General features: G+C 34.4%; 3 protein-coding genes across 4 annotated transcripts; 2 read left to right on the top strand and 1 right to left on the bottom strand.

Moving 5' to 3' along the window:
* The first annotated feature begins 4651 nt into the window (after nt 1-4651).
* On the top strand, nt 4652-11849 carry LOC140832371 (subtilisin-like protease SBT2.5). Of its 2 annotated transcripts, XM_073196361.1 has the most exons (12): nt 4652-5010; nt 5138-5237; nt 5584-5803; nt 6378-6522; nt 6647-7041; nt 8523-8618; nt 8725-8797; nt 8956-9241; nt 9772-10097; nt 10301-10568; nt 10676-10957; nt 11217-11849. In XM_073196361.1, the coding sequence occupies exons 3-12, from the start codon at nt 5625-5627 to the stop codon at nt 11621-11623; spliced, it is 2457 nt and encodes an 818-aa protein (XP_073052462.1). In that variant the 5' UTR covers nt 4652-5010; nt 5138-5237; nt 5584-5624; the 3' UTR covers nt 11624-11849. The 2 variants fall into 2 exon arrangements, with proteins under 2 accessions (XP_073052462.1, XP_073052463.1); XM_073196362.1 differs by lacking the exons at nt 4652-5010; nt 5138-5237 and adding an exon at nt 5297-5452.
* A 2279-nt stretch (nt 11850-14128) lies between these two features.
* LOC140832368 (oxysterol-binding protein-related protein 4C-like) lies at nt 14129-18317 on the top strand. The gene is made up of 7 exons (XM_073196350.1): nt 14129-14273; nt 16381-16539; nt 16651-16896; nt 17140-17236; nt 17396-17687; nt 17792-17894; nt 17984-18317. The coding sequence occupies exons 1-7, from the start codon at nt 14271-14273 to the stop codon at nt 18236-18238; spliced, it is 1155 nt and encodes a 384-aa protein (XP_073052451.1). The 5' UTR covers nt 14129-14270; the 3' UTR covers nt 18239-18317.
* Nucleotides 18318-18339: 22 nt separating this feature from the next.
* Nucleotides 18340-19052, bottom strand: LOC140832370 (uncharacterized). The gene has a single exon (XM_073196360.1). It carries the CDS (start codon nt 18901-18903, stop codon nt 18520-18522), a length of 384 nt encoding a protein of 127 aa, XP_073052461.1. The 5' UTR covers nt 18904-19052; the 3' UTR covers nt 18340-18519.
* Nucleotides 19053-19090: the final 38 nt, after the last annotated feature.

Here is a 19090-nt window from a genome sequence, read left to right as displayed (position 1 = left end):
AATTCGGTTGATTGGTTGCTTTGATTATGTTATAATAATTTGCTTGACAGCTCTTAAAACCGCAAGTGTGTTACAATTTGAAATGTTTAATAATTGTTGACCATTTTATTTATATATATTAATGTCATTTTATATATCGGTTTACTCATCAGCGGCTTTTGTCACGTTTCTATTTAGACATAGTCTAATCTTACCATAATCAAACAGCTTCTTGTTAGAAAGGAGTTAAATTGCATGATCATTTTTATCTATATAATTATAAATGTGTGTGTATAATGTGTATGTAAAACTTTTTTATGTGTCTATGATTCGTTGTTCATTTAACGTCAAATTAATTAATGTGTGACTAGGTATCGATTTTGAGACTCAATTACAAAAATTCACTTCTCCAATTTTAAAAAAAAAATACATGTATTCTCATTGTTACAAACATAAAATCTCGTCTTAAATTTAAAACTCTATATCGATATACTACAAGTCATCGACTCGAGTAACGTATTACATATTTTAGGAGCCGAATGACACAAATGATATACAAGATGCAATCTTTTTGTATTCATTAAACCTAGAGCTAATAAAGGCTATGGAGATACTGTAAGATTGTATGTGGTCGATTAATCAAACCTGCCACCGCAAATTAATCAATAATTGGTCGATTTCACAATAAATTAGTTTAATTATATAATATAATATTTTTCTGAATGATTGTACACTATAATAGTGTGATTTAAAAGTTTCGGGCTATTAAAAAAATCGAATACAAGATTTAATTTTCCATCATAGTCCAATTACCTTATTTAACCAAACAACTCGAGAAATTATTAAAGTCCAATAATTAGTTATAAATTTTTTGGATTTCGGCCCACTTTGACGGGCAGGAATTGACATTTCACCATCCTCGCGGGCCAAATAGAAAACTTTTGTTTTCAATTTATAAATTCATAATAAGAATCTTGATTCACGAACGTGGCTTGATTTGTTGTATGCAATGATCTGGTCAATGATTTTCAATTTCGAAATAAAAAATAAAATTAAAGATAAGAATTTTCAGTTGAATAGAGCATTTGTTGCTCCAAACATTCCCCCTTAAACTAGCTTTTGGGATTGCGTTATGTTCAAGTTTCAATCTTAACATTTTATCAGAGCTCAAGTTTCTACTGTTATATGTTGGACCACAACCTGAGAGTTGTATATATAGGTTTGGACAATTCTCTCCTCTTGAGCTAGCTTTTGGGGTTGAATTAGGTACAAGTTTCAATCTTAACAACATAATACATCCGTTTTCCAATAAAAGCAGTGGCAAAGCCAATGAGACACTGCAGTTAATTGTTTTGTTATGGTTGGTAAAGGATCCAGAGACCTGCTCGAGTTGGAATAATGGAATTTCTTCTACCGGCTTGGTTATGTGTACATCGTAGTTGGTTTTGTCCAACATTTTTATTCCGAATCGGACTCGGATCAAAATTCCCTCTTGTTGGGCAGATTTTGATATTGGTCATAAATTAGAAAGAGGGCTTTGCCAAACTTTAACTTCTGGGCTTCTTTCACATATGGTTTTTTAGTTATTGTTACTTATCAATATCATAGAAACATAGTTTATTTCCTCTTAATTTTAAGTATCAGAGAAAATGCAGATAAATCAGCTAACTTGAGGAAAAAAATGTTGTCGAACATGAATTTTGGTAATCTACGTAGTCACTACGGAAAAAAATAATTTTTTGTCAAAATATAATTTTATTGTAAACAAAAGTAGAGTTGATTTGTTTCACGGAAATTTCAGTCACGAAAAATTTGTGATTCAAGTTGTGTTTTTTGGATAAATATAGATTATAGAATATAAGTTAAAATTTTAAGTTGATAAAGACGGTTTAAGATCATATTTAATTTTTATAATTGACAAAGGTGTTAATTTTACGTTGTAGTAATCACCAAGAATAAATTTTATCTTTTCTTGACAAGTTTTTGGATTTCCAATTTTTACCCTTTTGCCGGTGGATCTTTTGATTCGATGGCCCACGTTAAAGTTTCACGACGGCCTGATTTGGTAGGAACGGAGATGAACGAAATTAAGAATTTGCCTTGTATTCATAGTGGGATTTTCTGTCAATGATTTTGACTAATTGTGGTACATTTCATTAAGCCATCATCCTTACATTTAAGGTCTAGTTGCTGTTGATTGGCTGAGTCACTATGATTTATCTCCTCTCACAATCCTGTCGGACCAGGAGTGAGGGACGTCTAAGGTGAGCGATTTCACCTTTTTTGGAGCAAGGATTGAAAAATAGATTATTTCATGAATCTGGAAATTACATTTAAGTGATGTCCGGTGCCATTAACACACTTTTTGACCAGAAATCTTTCCATGGTCAGGAGGATTTCAAGTTTTCCAATATTTTCCGAAACAAGTTGTAAATTTAGAAATTATTATATATGCAAAAAAAAAAAATAATTGTGAGAGAATATGAAAAAATTATAATTTATATCGTGAGTAGTATTTTTCACCGCAAATTATCATTTTTTTGTTAGTTTTGTTATAAAAAAAAGTTATTGCGTGATATATACTGATTTGCGTGAAAATATTATTTTGTTATATCATAAATATTATTTTTTGTTGGGATATCAGGGAAATAAACGAGGTAACGTCGCAAGCTGAATATCATAAGTGATATCAACAATGAATAAGATGAAAGCTGAATATCATAAGTGATATCAACAATGAATAAGATGAACATCAATATTTATAGTGGTTCATCTTAAGATTGAGCTACGTCTACTCTAAATCTCTCAAGGAGATCACTTCTTTATTAATAACATAAAAGACAAGAGAATTGAGAATACAAAGTATTTTTTAACTACATCACTTTCTCTCCACTAATCTTATTCCTTCTAAGGACAAACACTCTTTACGAATTCTCACACTAAATCATTTATCTCACTTCTACACTTATGATTGTAGATGAGAGGATTTTGTGTTCTGGTGTGATTTTGAAAGTGAAGAATGAATGTATATTTACATGTGAAGTTTAGGGAAAAAACAAAAATTAAAACCTCATTGCTTACATAATAAAACCTAACATTTTTTGAGTAATCAGGACATGTGTTTATAATTCAAAAATGGTGTTCTTTGAATTCAAATTTAGGTGGCTTTATTACTTAACATTTTGCACTTTTGGTATAAATATGGTCGTCTTGTTTCATATATATGGATCTATGAAACTGTGGCGACGAAGGCTTACATATGAATGAAATTCTTCTCCTTAAAAAACTATTTTTCGATACTATATGTTTAGTATCGCCTAACATGGATGTATCTCTAAGATATCCGGCTAAACAATTATTTAATTTAATATTTTTCTACTCAATTTAGACCATCGTCTCCTTTTATTTAATCAACCGACAATTCTCTCGTATTTAATAATATGTTCCAAACCCGTTTCAAACATTTAATTTTATGGTATAATTCTAGTCTTGATCATATATTATGTAATATAATTTAAAAATCGAATATAATATTATAGATAAAAAATGATTATGAATAATATTAATGAAATCAATATGTAACATAAAGTTTCCACGTAGGCTCCTTCATGTCACGTCTTTAGGGAGCACTTGAAAGCAACATACAAGTTATAAGAATGTAACGTTATCCTTAAAGACATCGTTGTGAATCAACGGTGGAAATTTGTTAATACATGTGAGACTAATATTTTTTCAATGGACTTTATATACGAGGATAAATGTTTTCCTTTAAATGTATTTTTAAATAAGGGTAACATGAAATTTTCGAGTTCGGATTAATATGTGAGTGTTTCGATGTAATTTGTCTTGAATGATTTTCGCAAATTCGATATTTTCGATTTTTTTATAAAATAAAAACGACTAAATTTTATCCGAAAACGAGTCTAATTTAATACGAAGTTTTTTGTATAATAATAAATATACAATTTATTTAAGAAATTGTTTTCTTTGTTCGTTTTAGGAATTTCTCGTTTACTTTATTGGTAGAAAAAGCGTTAAATGTCATGCATGAGAAATGCGACAACTCCGGTGGGATCCAAGCCTCACATGCCCTGAGAAAACGAACCCCTTCAGTCTCTGTCTCCTAACAATATATTTCAATACTTTATGAGGAAAAAACAAATAAGTCCCCATACTCTTGTCATATTTTATATAAAATAAATTATATATATGTTATGAAATAAATTTTAAAAAAATTATTTAACATATATATCATCTACTAATGTGTGTAGATCTGATATAAATACAGTAATGAAAATATGATATATATTTGTACTTGTGAATTTTTTCTGTATCAATAAAATAACAGTTTTCTCTCGTTAATGTAATTTGTATAATGACTGAACCACGTAATATCTCGGGCGTTAAATGATTGTATGTTTGTTGTGTATTCTTGATTTCTTGTTCCTGCGATTGCTTGATTTTGTAATTGTTCATGTAAAGTTCTTGTCCTGGAAGGCGTTGAAGTCATACTTTAAGAAAGTTTAGAATTCTACTTTTTTTAATAACAAAAATTATATTTAAATTATTTTTTTATATACAAAATGGAATGAGTCGAATGACCCACTAAAGGCCAAAAAGGGGTATGGAAGGGTGCAAATAAAGCACAGTTCTTGGTATAATTAGTTCAATGGTATGATGAGGACTTCTGGCCTCCATCTTCGGTCCTTTCTGGTCTCCCTCTATTAAATCCATTTCACCCAACTTATTCAACCCTAATTACTCCACTCTCTCTCTCACTCATTCCTTCACATTTCACTATTTCACACCGAGAAAGGAAAAAATATTATACCCATTTCAGTTCTTTCTAGTTCTGCTAAAAAAATATTGACTTGAGTGAGCTGATGGGGTGTTGTATTTTCTTGATGTTCATGTCTTTTTTGTGGGAAATATAGATTTTTTTTTGGTGAGAATGCTGATTGGTGAAAAATGGGAGTGATAATGCAGTAGTTTGTGCGGCATTTTAGAGTTTTGTTCTTTTCTTGGATCAAGGTGAGTAAAGATCTCACCTTTTTCATCTCTCTGTTTTCCTTAGTGGGATTTGTGTTGTTTTTGTACTGGACTGGTTGTTTTGATTCTTTGCTTGTTCTTACCTCATTCTTTTCATATATTTGTACAGGGTGTTATTGTAATCAGTCAATTTGTAGGTGATTAGTCACATGGAGAAAATGTGAGTGAGAGAAAGAAGAAGATCAAAAACAATAAAAGGAGAAAGCGAGGTATAGAGCTTAAGTTTTCTGCTCACTTATTTGCTTATCCGCTGCCTACCTGTCTGGAAATTTTGTCTTATTTAATTTATAACATGTGAAATCTCTTTGGTCTAACCATATATGCACGCTCAAACACCACCGTGAGATGCATAGACCGTGTTCTTGATTCAATAATTTAGTAAATATACCTGGGTGCTTCTTCTTTAGGCGCTTTCTACTTGCAAGTATAAAGTTCTCCTTATGAAAAAATTATTCCAATTTTTCGTGCATGACACATTGTATTCTCTTATAACTTCATTTTGACATCTAATTTCATATGTATTGATTTTAGTTTGAATGGATTTGGTTCTGCCAGGTTGGGTGGAGTTGGAACAGAATTGGATTGGGCGTTTTAACATGGAGTTAAATGGTTCTTTTATTGTCTTAATATTATTAAGTGTAATGATTTTCGGGAGGGCAGAAATCTACATCGTGACAATGGAAGGAGAACCCATAATAAGCTATAGAGGTGGTATTGATGGGTTTGAAGCCACCGCGGTGGAGTCTGATTCTGATGAAAAAATTGATGTTACAAGGTACTCTTAGAATATCTAGAGTGAAAGTTCATATCATTGTGCTGCCTTTTGTCGAAGCAGAAACAATTTTGTGGTCTGATGTTTATATCAGTTCATTGTTTGGGACCATCTTATTACTTTTGATAGGTGATTGGGTGGTTTTGTTTCGTATTACATAAGTTTGTGACTAAATTTTATATCGCTTCTTGTCTGTTTGCTTGATGTCTCCACGAAGGATTGGCAGGAAGCTAGTTTTCTGACTGAGAGATATCATGGACATTGTCTCGGTCTTAGTGTGCTTTGCTTACTCCAGTATGAGGAAGTTGTTTGATCACATTTTCTCTGATAAACATTACTTATTACATATTACAGAAAATAAATAGACTCAAACAAAAGGAATATGTAAATACAGAAAATAAATAGACTCAAACAAAAGGAATATGTAAATGACTCGCGATTGAACTTATGTCGTATTTTTCATCACCAATGCCCAATGCTTCTTGGGATTTTACTACATTTCTCTTTTTGAAAGAAGTTCGATTGAAATATTGAATGTTGAATGCTTATTAACTCTCTATTTTTGGTTCCCTTCAAGTGAATTGGTCACGTCCTACTCCCACCATCTAGAGAAAAGACATGATATGCTTCTTGACTTGTTGTTTGACCAAGGCACCTTCAAGAAACTCTATAGCTACCGCCATCTGATCAATGGTTTTGCAGTTCACATTTCTCCCGAACAGGTGACATTCTTTGCTTATACTTTTTCCTTTCTTTATCACTTTATGTATTTCAGTTTTTCGTTGAGCTGATCAATGTTCAATCCTCTTTTACCCATATTCCTCATACATTTAAACATATTACTAGGCAGAAATACTTCGACAAGCACCTGGCGTGAAGTCCGTGGATAGAGATTGGAAAGTGAGGAAGCTCACAACCCACACCCCACAATTTTTGGGGCTTCCAACTGGAGTGTGGCCTACTGGAGGCGGCTTTGACCGAGCTGGGGAGGATATCGTAATAGGCTTCGTGGATTCGGGAATTTATCCTCTTCATCCAAGCTTTGCAACCCATTACACCGAGCCTTATGGACCTGTTCCCAAGTATAGAGGTAAGTGTGAAGTTGACCCCGAAACAAAAATGGACTTTTGTAATGGAAAGATTGTTGGAGCTCAACATTTTGCTGAAGCAGCAAAAGTAGCTGGTGCATTTAATCCAGATATTGATTATGATTCTCCCTATGATGGTGATGGACATGGAAGGTCTGAGTTTTTATTCTTTGTTGTCAAATTCATCGAGATTGGCGCATCTTATATATTTATGAAATTGTTCAAGTTTTTATTCTTTTTCCCTCAATCATCCATGTTTTTACTGGGATTTGGGTGGACCTCTTTGGAGAAGACTTGCAAATTAGTTGAATTACTATCTATCAGTTTCATGGTATTTTAGCTGCCTAGCAGATGGTTAAATTTTTAATTATTCAACCAGGTTGTGAATTGTTACACTCATGTTTGGGGTAATTTCTTTGACTAATATGATCCAAAAGGTTTATTGAACCCAAAAGGTATGATTAAGGATGTAAATGAACTGATTCGAGCCAAATATGAAGAAGATTTTAAGGTTCGAATTTGGCTCAAATTAGTTATATTTAAGCTCGAGTTCGATATGAATCTCGAAAATGTTAATATTTTAGATTGAATTCGGTTTGAAATATTCGAAAATGTTCTCAAGCTACTCAAAAATAAAATTTTGAAATATATTTATTTAATAATAATTATATTATTATTATTATTATATATTAATAAATATTAAAGTTAGCTAGCGGCTTGCGAATTATCGTACAGAATAATTTGGGCTCAATTTGGCTCGGAAATAGTTCGAACATGTTTGAGTTCGGCTCGGATTCGATAATTTGAATACGCATCAAAGATTTTTCGAGCCGCGAGTGACTTGCAAACTATCACACAGAACAATTTGGGCTCAAGTTCGACTCAGAAAAAAAGTTTTAACATGTTTGAATTCGGCTTGGATTCAATAATTTTGAATATGCATCAAGGATTTTTCGATCCTGCTCGAAAAGCTTGTGAGCCGGTTCTATTCTTTAACACACCCTAGTGCCGATTCAGAATATGCATATATAAATTATCTTGCCTTAAAAAACATTGAAGGGTTGGATTTGGATAAACTGTGTAGTTCTTTCCTCTGGGAGCCCTTTGATCTAGAAGTTATTGGCTTGTAGAAGCTAACTGGTGAAGCTCCATGGCACAAAAATTGTCAGGGGATCCATTGATTCACCAAAAGGACTAGGCCTTGAAAGCTGCTTTTTCCTAAATTAAATATTATAACTTGTATTTGCTGTTTTGCCCAGTTCTATGCTAGCTCTCTACTGTATAAAGTCCCTTTTCGTTTTTTTATTTCTTCGTTCATAGAGTCACCAATTGAACTCTATGTTCCCTGTTTTTTTCACCCTTGTTTTATCATTTGAATATGATAGTTTGTCAATGCCAATGGTGTATAGTATGTATGTGTTTACGTGCAGACATAGGCTTTGTACCCATCATCTAAAATGATTGCATAATAGCGTACATGTGTGTTTGTTTCTAGCTGTTAATTTTCTGCTCAGAGAAAAATGAAGTTGGATAACGATTGTTTGCTTCCTAGTTAGTCTGGATTAATCTTATATTTTAATTTGTAGATGTATTTTAATGGAAATACTTGGAAGTTGATTCAATTTTTTTCCCAGTCATACAGCTGCTATCGCAGCTGGAAATAATGGGATTCCTGTGAGGATGAATGGATTCGAATTCGGAAAGGCAAGTGGAATGGCACCACGTGCAAGGTTAGGTTCTAATGGTATTTAGCTGCACTTTTGGGATATAAACCTGTCATTATTCTCCTCAATCAAAATGTGTGATCCTGCAGTTTACATTATTTTATTTTTGTAGAATTGCTGTATACAAAGCGCTTTACAGAATCTTTGGTGGATTTGTAGCTGATGTGGTTGCTGCCATCGATCAGGTAATCCAAATATTTGTCAGGACTCAGGATGTGTAAATATCTGACGGATGTGTAAATATCTGACGGATTAAAAAAATGATGAAAGAATCATATGAGGGATGCTTGTGGTGTTTATTTACAATTGATTCAACATTCTGACACGTTGTCCATTTTGACAGGCAGTTCATGATGGTGTGGATATTCTGAATCTCTCAGTTGGCCCCAACAGCCCTCCAACTACCACAAAAACTACTTTCTTAAATCCTTTTGATGCCACCCTTCTTTCAGCTGTGAAAGCTGGAGTTTTTGTCGTACAAGCCGCTGGGAATGGCGGCCCCTTTCCCAAAACCTTGTTGTCTTACAGCCCATGGATAGCAACTGTAGCTGCTGCAATTGATGATCGAAGATATAAAAACCATCTTACTTTGGGGAATGGGAAAATCTTGGCTGGAATTTGCTTGTCCCGTAAGTTCATACAACTCAGTGTTTTGCTTTTCATTTACAGTCTACAGAACAAGCTTTCCATTTTCAGCCTAATGAGGTGAGTAAGAAGCAGCAGGAAATCAGAAGGAGAAACAAAGTGATAAAATATAAGCAACTTTGAAATTGCAGCTTCAATCCGGCTAAGCAGCGGGAAATAGGAAGGAGAAACAAAGTGATAAAATATAAGCAACTTTGAAATTGCAACTTCGTTCCGGCTTTCAACTTCTCCGGTTGAAGAGACAATTCTTCCCTCGTTTTCTGCATTTCAAACATTTACAAAAATCAGTCATTACTCAAGAGTAAATGGCCTTCATCTATTTTCTATCACGAAGAATTATGGCTCATTTATCTAATGTTACTTTTGCATGAAATAATCCTAGAATTTAACTCAATGTTGACCATTGTACTATCTATCATTCATTGATTTAAGTGTCCTTCAAGTGATTATTGCCAGTTTCTTTCGATTTATTTATTTATTTATTTTGGATGTTTTTATTCCCCTGCCCTTTCAGCTGCAACACCGGCAAATAGGACATTTAGCTTGGTTGCTGCTAATGATGTGTTGCTAGATTCATCAGTCGTGAAGTATAGTCCTTCAGATTGCCAGCGCCCTGAACTTCTGAACAGAAATTTAGTGCAGGGGAAGATTCTTCTCTGTGGATATTCTTTTAACTTTGTTGTTGGTACTGCTTCAATCAAGAGAGTCTCTGAGACAGCTAAGAGTCTTGGAGCTGTTGGATTTGTGCTAGCAGTTGAAAATGCCTCTCCTGGGACAAAATTTGATCCTGTTCCACTTGGGCTCCCTGGGATCCTCATTACCGATATTAGCAAGTCAATGGTAACTATTACTATATTCTCATCTTTTCAGTTATTGATGCCATCAGCTAAGCCTTCGGAAGGCAAAAGCCTTTTTTTCTGCTTGATTTGAATTCAATGACATTATTGACTTTGCCGACAAAATTATTGTCTACTTCGCTTCAAATTGACTTTGCTTCTGGTTCTCGTTCGTGACGATCATTCTTGGACGGTCACATCTTATAGGTGCTCATAGACTACTATAATGCCTCCACGCCTAGAGATTGGACAGGGCGAGTAACAAGCTTCAAGGCAGTAGGAAGCATTGGAGAAGGGCTGGAGCCTATACTCCACAAATCCGCCCCACAGGTAGCATTATTCTCTGCTCGAGGACCCAACATCAAAGATTACAGTTTTCAAGATGCAGATCTCCTAAAACCAGATATTCTAGCTCCCGGATCTCTAATTTGGGCCGCTTGGGCACCTAATGGAACAGATGAGCCGAATTACACCAGTAAAGTTTTTAGGATACCATGTTACATATTTTACCTTCATTTACCAAAATCTCCGAGTTTAAAGTATACTTTTTGAGCTCTAACACATGTTTCTTCATTTAAGCAGATGAAGGATTCGCAATGATATCTGGAACGAGCATGGCTGCCCCTCATATAGCCGGAATCGCTGCTCTTTTGAAGCAGAACCACCCTCACTGGAGTCCCGCTGCCATAAAATCAGCCTTGATGACTACGGCGACAACCATTGACAGAGCGGAGAGACCCTTACAAGCCCTACAATATTCAGGATCGGAAACTATATCTTTTGTTCCCGCAACGCCTTTTGATTATGGAAGTGGCCATGTCAATCCCCGAGCCGCTTTAAATCCTGGGCTGATCTTTGATGCAGGTAATCAACGTATTTCCTCTTCACCCATTTTATCAATCAAAAGAATTCAAGTGGTTGAACTCTCTCTTTCTAGTAAGCTCTCATTTGTTGAACGGAAGTCGAGCTTCATTTTTAGCCTTGTCTTTGACAGTGCTTGGCTATGTTCTACCAAAGGTTGCTGCACAGTGTGTTTGCTGATGATCTTGTTTTTAAATATCATGTCCATTGTATTAAAAAGGCTGTCATTTTGAAAGTTATACTCAACTAGATTTCGAATCAGGATACGAGGACTACTTGGGCTTCTTATGCACCACACCTGGTATCGACAAGCATGAGATCAGCAGCTACACGAATGCCCCCTGCAACTACACTCTCAGCCATCCATCAAATCTCAACACACCCTCAATCATGATATCCCATCTGGTGGGAACTCAAACTGTTACACGCACCGTTACAAATGTCGCTGGGGAAGAAACGTACGTGATCACAGCAAGAATGGCTCCAGCAGTGGCCATCGAAACGTGGCCTCCAGCAATGACTCTTAGACCTGGTACCTCCCGGAAATTCTCTGTTACTCTGTCAGTTCGATCAGTAATGGGAACATACAGCTTTGGCGAGGTTTGGCTCAAAGGGAGCAGAGGGCATAAAGTCAGAATCCCAGTTGTGGCAATGGGCTTCTACCGATAGATTTTTGTTTTGGGGCCAAGTGATTTGTAAAGTACCAGAAGATTATATGGATAGAGATGATTATCAGAATGAGTGGGGGAGAGTCTGGTTTCTTCTCATTTTATAAGTTTTGTTTTCAGTTATGTAATAAAACTATGGTAGAATGCCCTGTATTTCAATAATATATAATGTAACATATAGTTATTATGTGGTTTAGGAAAATCTAATGATGTTTCTTCTCTTTGTTCTGAATATAATATTCAATTTCTAAGATTATAAGATTGTTGAATAATAAATAAACCTTGTTTATTTTCCTGAGACAATTAAATTATTTATAGGCTCTCAGACACTGCTATAATTTTTGAAGTTGTTATGGTTATTATCACAACCATAATCATAGTTCGAATGAACTTAATGCTCTTGGGATTTGAGATCAATGGATTTCAATTATGGGTTTATTATTGAGTAAATTGTCTTTAAATTTTCAAACCCAAACGTGAATTATAGCATTTTGCATTCTCTGGTTCATAGAAAAATGTTGCACTATCTGGGCTAACATCTTTTTGGATTAACAACCGAACTTCACTGATAAGGAAGAATTGATTTGCTGAGCTTACAACGTAACGGTACTTATCTGAACTGCCAAGCTGACCATCAACCGGTAGAGTCGATCCTGGGTGTGGGGGCACTGCGCCACACCCAATCAAGGGTCAAGATTCAATCATGGGGGGTGGAATTTTTTTTAAAAAAAAAATAAAATGGGCCAGAAATTTTCTGGCCCTTGGATCTGCCCGTGCAGGCAGTGCTGCACGGGCAGCATCGAATTTTCCCCATCAACCGATGTGAAGACATTTTCTGAATGCAACAATCATTCATCTTTTGACTGTATTCATATTTGATCAGCAATGACAGAGAACAAAATAAAATATTTCGTTGGTTGTCTTATTTAGTTAGTGTTCACTGGAATTTAATTGCCCAATATTATATTTGAGAAGACGACAAAGATACGTGTCATTCTCTGCAAAATTGTCCGGCATCTAGTACGATTGTGAGTATCGTCTATATTTATGAACGTTCAATAATCATTTATTAAAAAGGAATTCATGAAAAATATTTAAAAAAAAAAACTGCTACTCTAAATCTGATATATCTTTAAGTATTCTCCGAATTATCAACGTCTCTTAAAAGTTATATTTCAAATTTTTTGCACAGGTTGAAAAGTTCTATCAGATCATTTAAGGATCTTTCAGTACACAGTTTTATTCTCACTTATCTTTTTTTTTTACATGAGCTATATTGTACCCTGACAATCTGTAACTTTCATAAAAGCGTTTATAAACAAATTAAGTTGTTGAACTGAACTGAAAATGAGTACAAGAGTTATACCAATCAAATCTTCTAATGGAGTTTTTATGAAAACAGAAAAATAAGAGACGTCGAATATTTGTCTTCGATCTTATATAAACAAATTTTCGTTTCTATTTAATTTCAATCATTTGTATTTATCTGACATGATCTTATCTAAATTTATTATTCACTTTATATATTGAGTTGTTTTCATACTTATCTATTAGTTGTTTTACGTACTTAGTTTGATTGAAAATTTATTTGAGCTGCTCACATGACTTAACTTTATAAAATTGTCTCCGTATCAAATGTATTATAAAACCATCAACAACCACAATACTAACTTCAATTTGAGAGCATTTTTTTTTTTTTTTTTTGTGTAGAGAAACACTAACATACGATAGATACAAATATGTCTGTATTGTTTTCTGTTTATTGTTTTTGTCGATCACATTTTACCTAAATAAGTATTGTCAGGAGGTGTGTTTGTATAGTTTTTGGATGATGGCAAATGGTTTAATGGACAAATTAGTCAAGGTCTATTCACTCAATCTACCTGCCGTCTACACTCTACATCCTAGCAAATGTTTTTACTTACTTTATTTCTAATTTTTTCTTGTTAGTTATATATTAAAATTTAAATACTGTATTAATTATATGATATTATTATTGAGTAAGTCTCTTGTGAGACGGTCTCACGAATCTTTATCTGTGAGACGGGTCAACCCTACCGATATTCGTAATACTCTTAGCATAAAAAAATAATATTTTTTCATGGATGATTCAAATAAGCGATCCGTCTCACAAAATACGACCCGTGAGACCGTCTCACACAAGTTTTTGCCATTATTATTTTAGTGATCCATATTTTTACCAACCTTATTTTTACACTAATGAAATCAATACATACACATTTGCATACGTATGTTTCATAAATATGTACACCAGAATTTATTTATTTTAATTTTAAAAAGTAACAGCAAATGAGAAAATTATATATAATAATAATAATTTGTTAATATTATTTTCAAACATTTAAAAAATACCCATCATCTAAATAAACAGCTATGATTTACTTTATTTTTCAAAATTAGAAGCAAAATAAAATAAAAATTATGAAAAAATGAAATATCATAATCCCAATGCGTGTAACTTCAAATGGAAGGGTTTTTTCCACTACTTTAACAAAGCCTCTTCCTTTAATTAATCCGTTCGATCATTTCATTTCCTTATATATAGACACCACGAAATAGCACTGCAAATCATCGCCGATCTCTCCTTTCCTCCGTCGCTCGGCTCCAACTTCTCGCAGTCTGCTCCAATGGTACGTACCTCTCCATCTCTCTAATTTACATATATAAATACTCCTTGCACAATCTTATATCGTTCATCTGCTAGCTAGCCAGCTCCTTGTTCAGAATACAATCTTTAGTTTCTCAAAATTACTCAACCGTTTATAATTTGGTTTTCCCGGCGAGTCCGGGAAGTTTTCCGGCATCCGATATACGGCGTAGAGAGGAATATCTGACGACGCACACATTTTATAACTCCATAAAAAAATTGAAGAAATTTGTGCATGTTGACATAAATGTTGAGAAAGTAGTCAATGTATTCCTCGCACTTTGGAACTTTTGCGTAATTTATTTTCCGTAAAATGCTTTTCATAGCCTTTAGCTTAAATTGTACACTTATCATTTATGGAACTCAAAAAATGGATAATAGTAATAATATATAATTCTTATAACACGATTTAAAATGTCAAAATTTCAATTCAACTGGAGATAGATATATACACCACTTGTTCTGTATATTTAGATATGGATTTTATCGTTAAAAGTGAATATTAAACATTATAATTACAATTATATATATATTAGATATATATGCCAATTGTTAGACTATATTGCTGTCTTCACTCTTCGTTGCTTCCAAGTGTTGATTTCTACAATGGGATGATAACTTTCGCCGGGCAGCAGACAAAAACTTGTGTGAGACGGTCTCACGGGTCGTATTTGTGAGACGGATATCTTATTTGGATCATCCATTAAAAAATATTACTTTTTATGCTAAGAGTATTACTTTTTATCGTGAATATGAGTAAGATTGACCCGTCTCACAGATTAAGATCCGTGAGACGATCTCACATGAGACTCACTCATCTAGCAATTCTTATACACGCATATGTGTATATTAAGTGGTATGTTGTAATTACACGCGTCTTGCTGTGGTTACCATAATTTTAGGAACATGACAATTGTAAAAGAGTGAGTCTCATGTGAGACCGTCTCACGGATCATAATCTGTGAGACGGGTTAATCCTACCCATATTCACAATAAAAAGTAATACTCTTAGCATAAAAAGTAATACTTTTTCATGGGTGATCCAAATAAGAGATTCATCTCACAAATACGACCTATGAGACCGTCTCACACAAGTTTTTGCTGTTGTAAAAAGTGAATCTTTTAATTCAAGTACTTTTTATTCATAAAAGCTTAATAAAACGGATTTTCGACACGATTCCATTAATGAAAAATATTATTTTGAATTATAAATAAAGATCGAATCGATTTGTTTCACATATTTATGCGAAAAAATTTAATGTTTGATCAAATATTATGTCATGATTTAGCTAGCTGTCTTTTTAATTCATTGATTCTGTACATTAAAAAGTTTATGCTCGTATTTATATTATGTTATTCGAGTATATAATTTATTGCCTACGTTGGTCCTCGCCAGCCCATTGTGGCAATTGTTTGAAAAAAACTAGAAAGGCATATTACCTAATTTCTCCATAAAGTTAGAAGCCAATAATATAGTACACCCTTTTAATTAAACATATATATATTTTTGAAACGATAGAATTCACCTAATTTTAAAATTTTCCCTTTTGTTTTTTATTCTATGACGCAATTTCAATCCCCAAAATAAGGGAATTGTATAAAACGTGATTAGGATAGGTGAAAAATTGTTCCAGGTCCTGTCACATCTATTTCACGTCAATTAATAGATTGAAGATGTGACGACAAGTTTGTGTTTGGAGTGTTACATGTATGTTCTTCATTCAACGCAAAATATAAAATAAGATAAATTTTGCCTCTATATATTTAGGCATCGCATCTTGATTTTTATATAAAAACTAAATACATTGAATCATATATTGGTTTAAAATCTGTTTTTTTTTTAAAAAATCCTGCCACAATTTAAATAATATAACTGCAATTTACAAAATTTAAATAAAGTTTACAAAGATTTTATGCTACATCGGTGTAGTCTTCGTCGTCGACATGTTGACGTGATATCATGTGAAAGCTTGTGTATTTTGAAGTCATCCAACAGACTATTACCCACACGGGTGTGTTACGTCCGGTTGGTGTAGAATTTCTCATTTTTGTGTAAATGTGCATAATTTTCCATTAATTCTGGAGTGCAGGTTACAGAAGGCGAATTCGAGCCCAAGCACGTACTAACTGCGCCATTGTCACTGGAGGGAGAGAAATCAGGCTTCAGTTACAGAGCTCCGAACATTCTCCAACGCATTCTAAGCCTTTTGAACAGTGTACGGCCAGGATCTGATCTCACCCGCATTCAGGCAAGTAATTTTTTAAAAAATAGTTGACCGATGTTAAAAAATAAAATACCCCAAAAAATTGTTGTTAAACTAACAATAAAATAATGTAACATTTTTGTGGACAAAATCCAGCTTCCACCCCTGTTCAACATTCCAAAGTCGCAGCTACAATGCTACGGCGAATCAGTGTATTGCATTAGCTCTGACATGTTAAGCAAATGCAACAACGAGAAAAGCTCCCTCAATCGCTTCATATCCGTCGTCGCTTGGAGCATATCCACCCTACGCCCCTTGGCGTTCGGGGTGGCTCCCTACAATCCCATTCTCGGAGAAACTCACCATGTCTCCAGGGGATCATTAAACGTGTTTCTCGAACAGGTACTTACCCGTGTTTTAGTCCTTTATTGAGAAATAGACAAAGATATATATATATATAATGGCTCGAAGACAAATGACTTGAGCATGTCCATTTGTAATACTAGACAACATAATCTTAAACATTAATCATTAGTCCTTCTATTGTACATAGTTTTAGGAATACCGAAAATTGGACAAGTTGTCCTTGTATCTTGATATCCTAAACTTCTGAACAGTTAAATTTTCAAATTATAATTTCAATAGGTATCTCATCATCCACCGGTGACGGCACTTCATGCAACGGATGAAACAGAAAACATCGAACTGCTATGGTGTCATTCTCCTGTTGCCAGGTTTCATGGTATATATCCTACTTGAATTTTACGTTGTGAGGATGCGAATTTTCGATCAAGAATTACACGCATAGAATCTCCGGCTTTAATTCCTTAATCAGAAGTACCTAGCTAGATTTTTCCATTGTTGAATTAATGATCCTGTCTGTTAAAAATTTGAGTATCAGGCAGTCGTATCGAAACCGAAGTTCATGGGAAAAGAATTTTGAAGCTCATAGAGAAGAATGAAACTTACACGATGAACTCTCCGAAACTCGTGATAAAGTTTTTACCTGTGCCTGGCGTGGACTGGTTGGGAAATGTTAAAATCCAATGCCATGAAAATGGCTTTGAAGCTGAATTATGTTATCGAGGCGTTACGTTTCTGCCTAGAGCATCCGTGCATAGGTCGATCAAAGGGAAGATCTTCAGTTCATCGTCCTTGGAGACTATTTATGAAATCGATGGCCATTGGGATAGGTAAAATGAAATTTAGACAAAAAAATATGTGGTTTTCTTGATGACTAGATGTGTATTGCACGCCTATTCTCTTCGGTTTGTGATTCTTTGTTTAATACATGCAGAATTGTAAGCATTAAGGATGTTTCGAACGGAAAAACCACGGTTATATACAATGCAAGTGAGGTAATTTCCAGGTTGAAGACTCCCATTGTTAAAGATGCAGAGGTATGAAATATTCACCTGAAATTTGAACATCTGTCCGAGCATAATGTCATCAATTTTTTTCTCATATGCCTTAATCGGACGCTATTCAGACCGTTTGGCCAAGTGAATCGACTGCGGTGTGGGCGGAAGTGAGCCGAAATATCATACAAAAGAGCTGGGAGAAAGCGAGGGATGCAAAGACAGGCATCGAAGAAAGGCAAAGAGAACTTGCCAGGGAAAGACGATCGGTACACGAAGATTGGGTCCCTAAGCATTTCACGGTATCTTACAGTAAAGAAAACGGGTGGGATTGTTTACCAAAACACAAATTTGTCACCCCAGCCCCTATTATTTATACTCCCTAATCAAACATTTCTGTCGTAGAGAGGTTGTACTTCAACAATATTAACCCCATATCTTTCATGCAATCTATCGATATTATTTATTGCCTATTCCAAGAAGCCATCCAATGTCATGCACTCAAATAACCCAGCTATGCTATTTTGACAAATATATTGAGAAATAAATTGAATACGTGATGATTAGTGACAAAAATGGTAAAAATATCGGACAGTTTTTACTCCCTAAATTCCTATTAATTATCAAAATATTGTAACAACGGGAAAGCTGCCATTTTGATCACAAGTTAATTTTTACTGTCATCTTTTTCGCATCCATAGTTCTTGAGTGCGGTTTCATTAGGAGAGAGCCCACAGATAAATTTCTTCAACGCAGCCGGATCATCCCTGAACTTGGGCAATTTTCCGAGCGCTTTCATGTATTCATCCGACAATTTTCCAGTCACCCTGAAAGTAATGCCGATCGAGCGCAAGAGATCCCTGCACATCACGCGCTTCATCATAAACTCAGGCCCGCTGGGAGGATTGAAGAGGGACTTCACGCAGTTTTCGATGGAGCCTGAATTATCACGAGTCGCTGCAGTGATGGAGAAAAGATTTACAACAGAACACATGAGGATGATCAAGGCCATGAATTTTTGTAGTCTCTTGTGGGATGCTGCTGCTGCCATGGCTTGATCTTGATGGGATTCACAGCTTAATGACTTGTGTATACGTATTTATTGTGAAGAAACATACGAGGATGTAAGAGGGCTTGTTAAGGATTTTATAACTGAAAATTGCACTTAAATGTGTGTTCATTTAATTCATTGGATTAATTTTTTTTTTTTAAAAAAAGAACAGTTTAATTAATCTGTC

Source organism: Primulina eburnea, chromosome 5 (assembly GCF_022965805.1).
Source record: "Primulina eburnea isolate SZY01 chromosome 5, ASM2296580v1, whole genome shotgun sequence".
Taxonomy (NCBI): Eukaryota; Viridiplantae; Streptophyta; class Magnoliopsida; order Lamiales; family Gesneriaceae; genus Primulina; species Primulina eburnea.
Note: the sequence above shows the minus strand (reverse complement) of the source record. Positions and strands in the feature narration are given on the sequence as shown.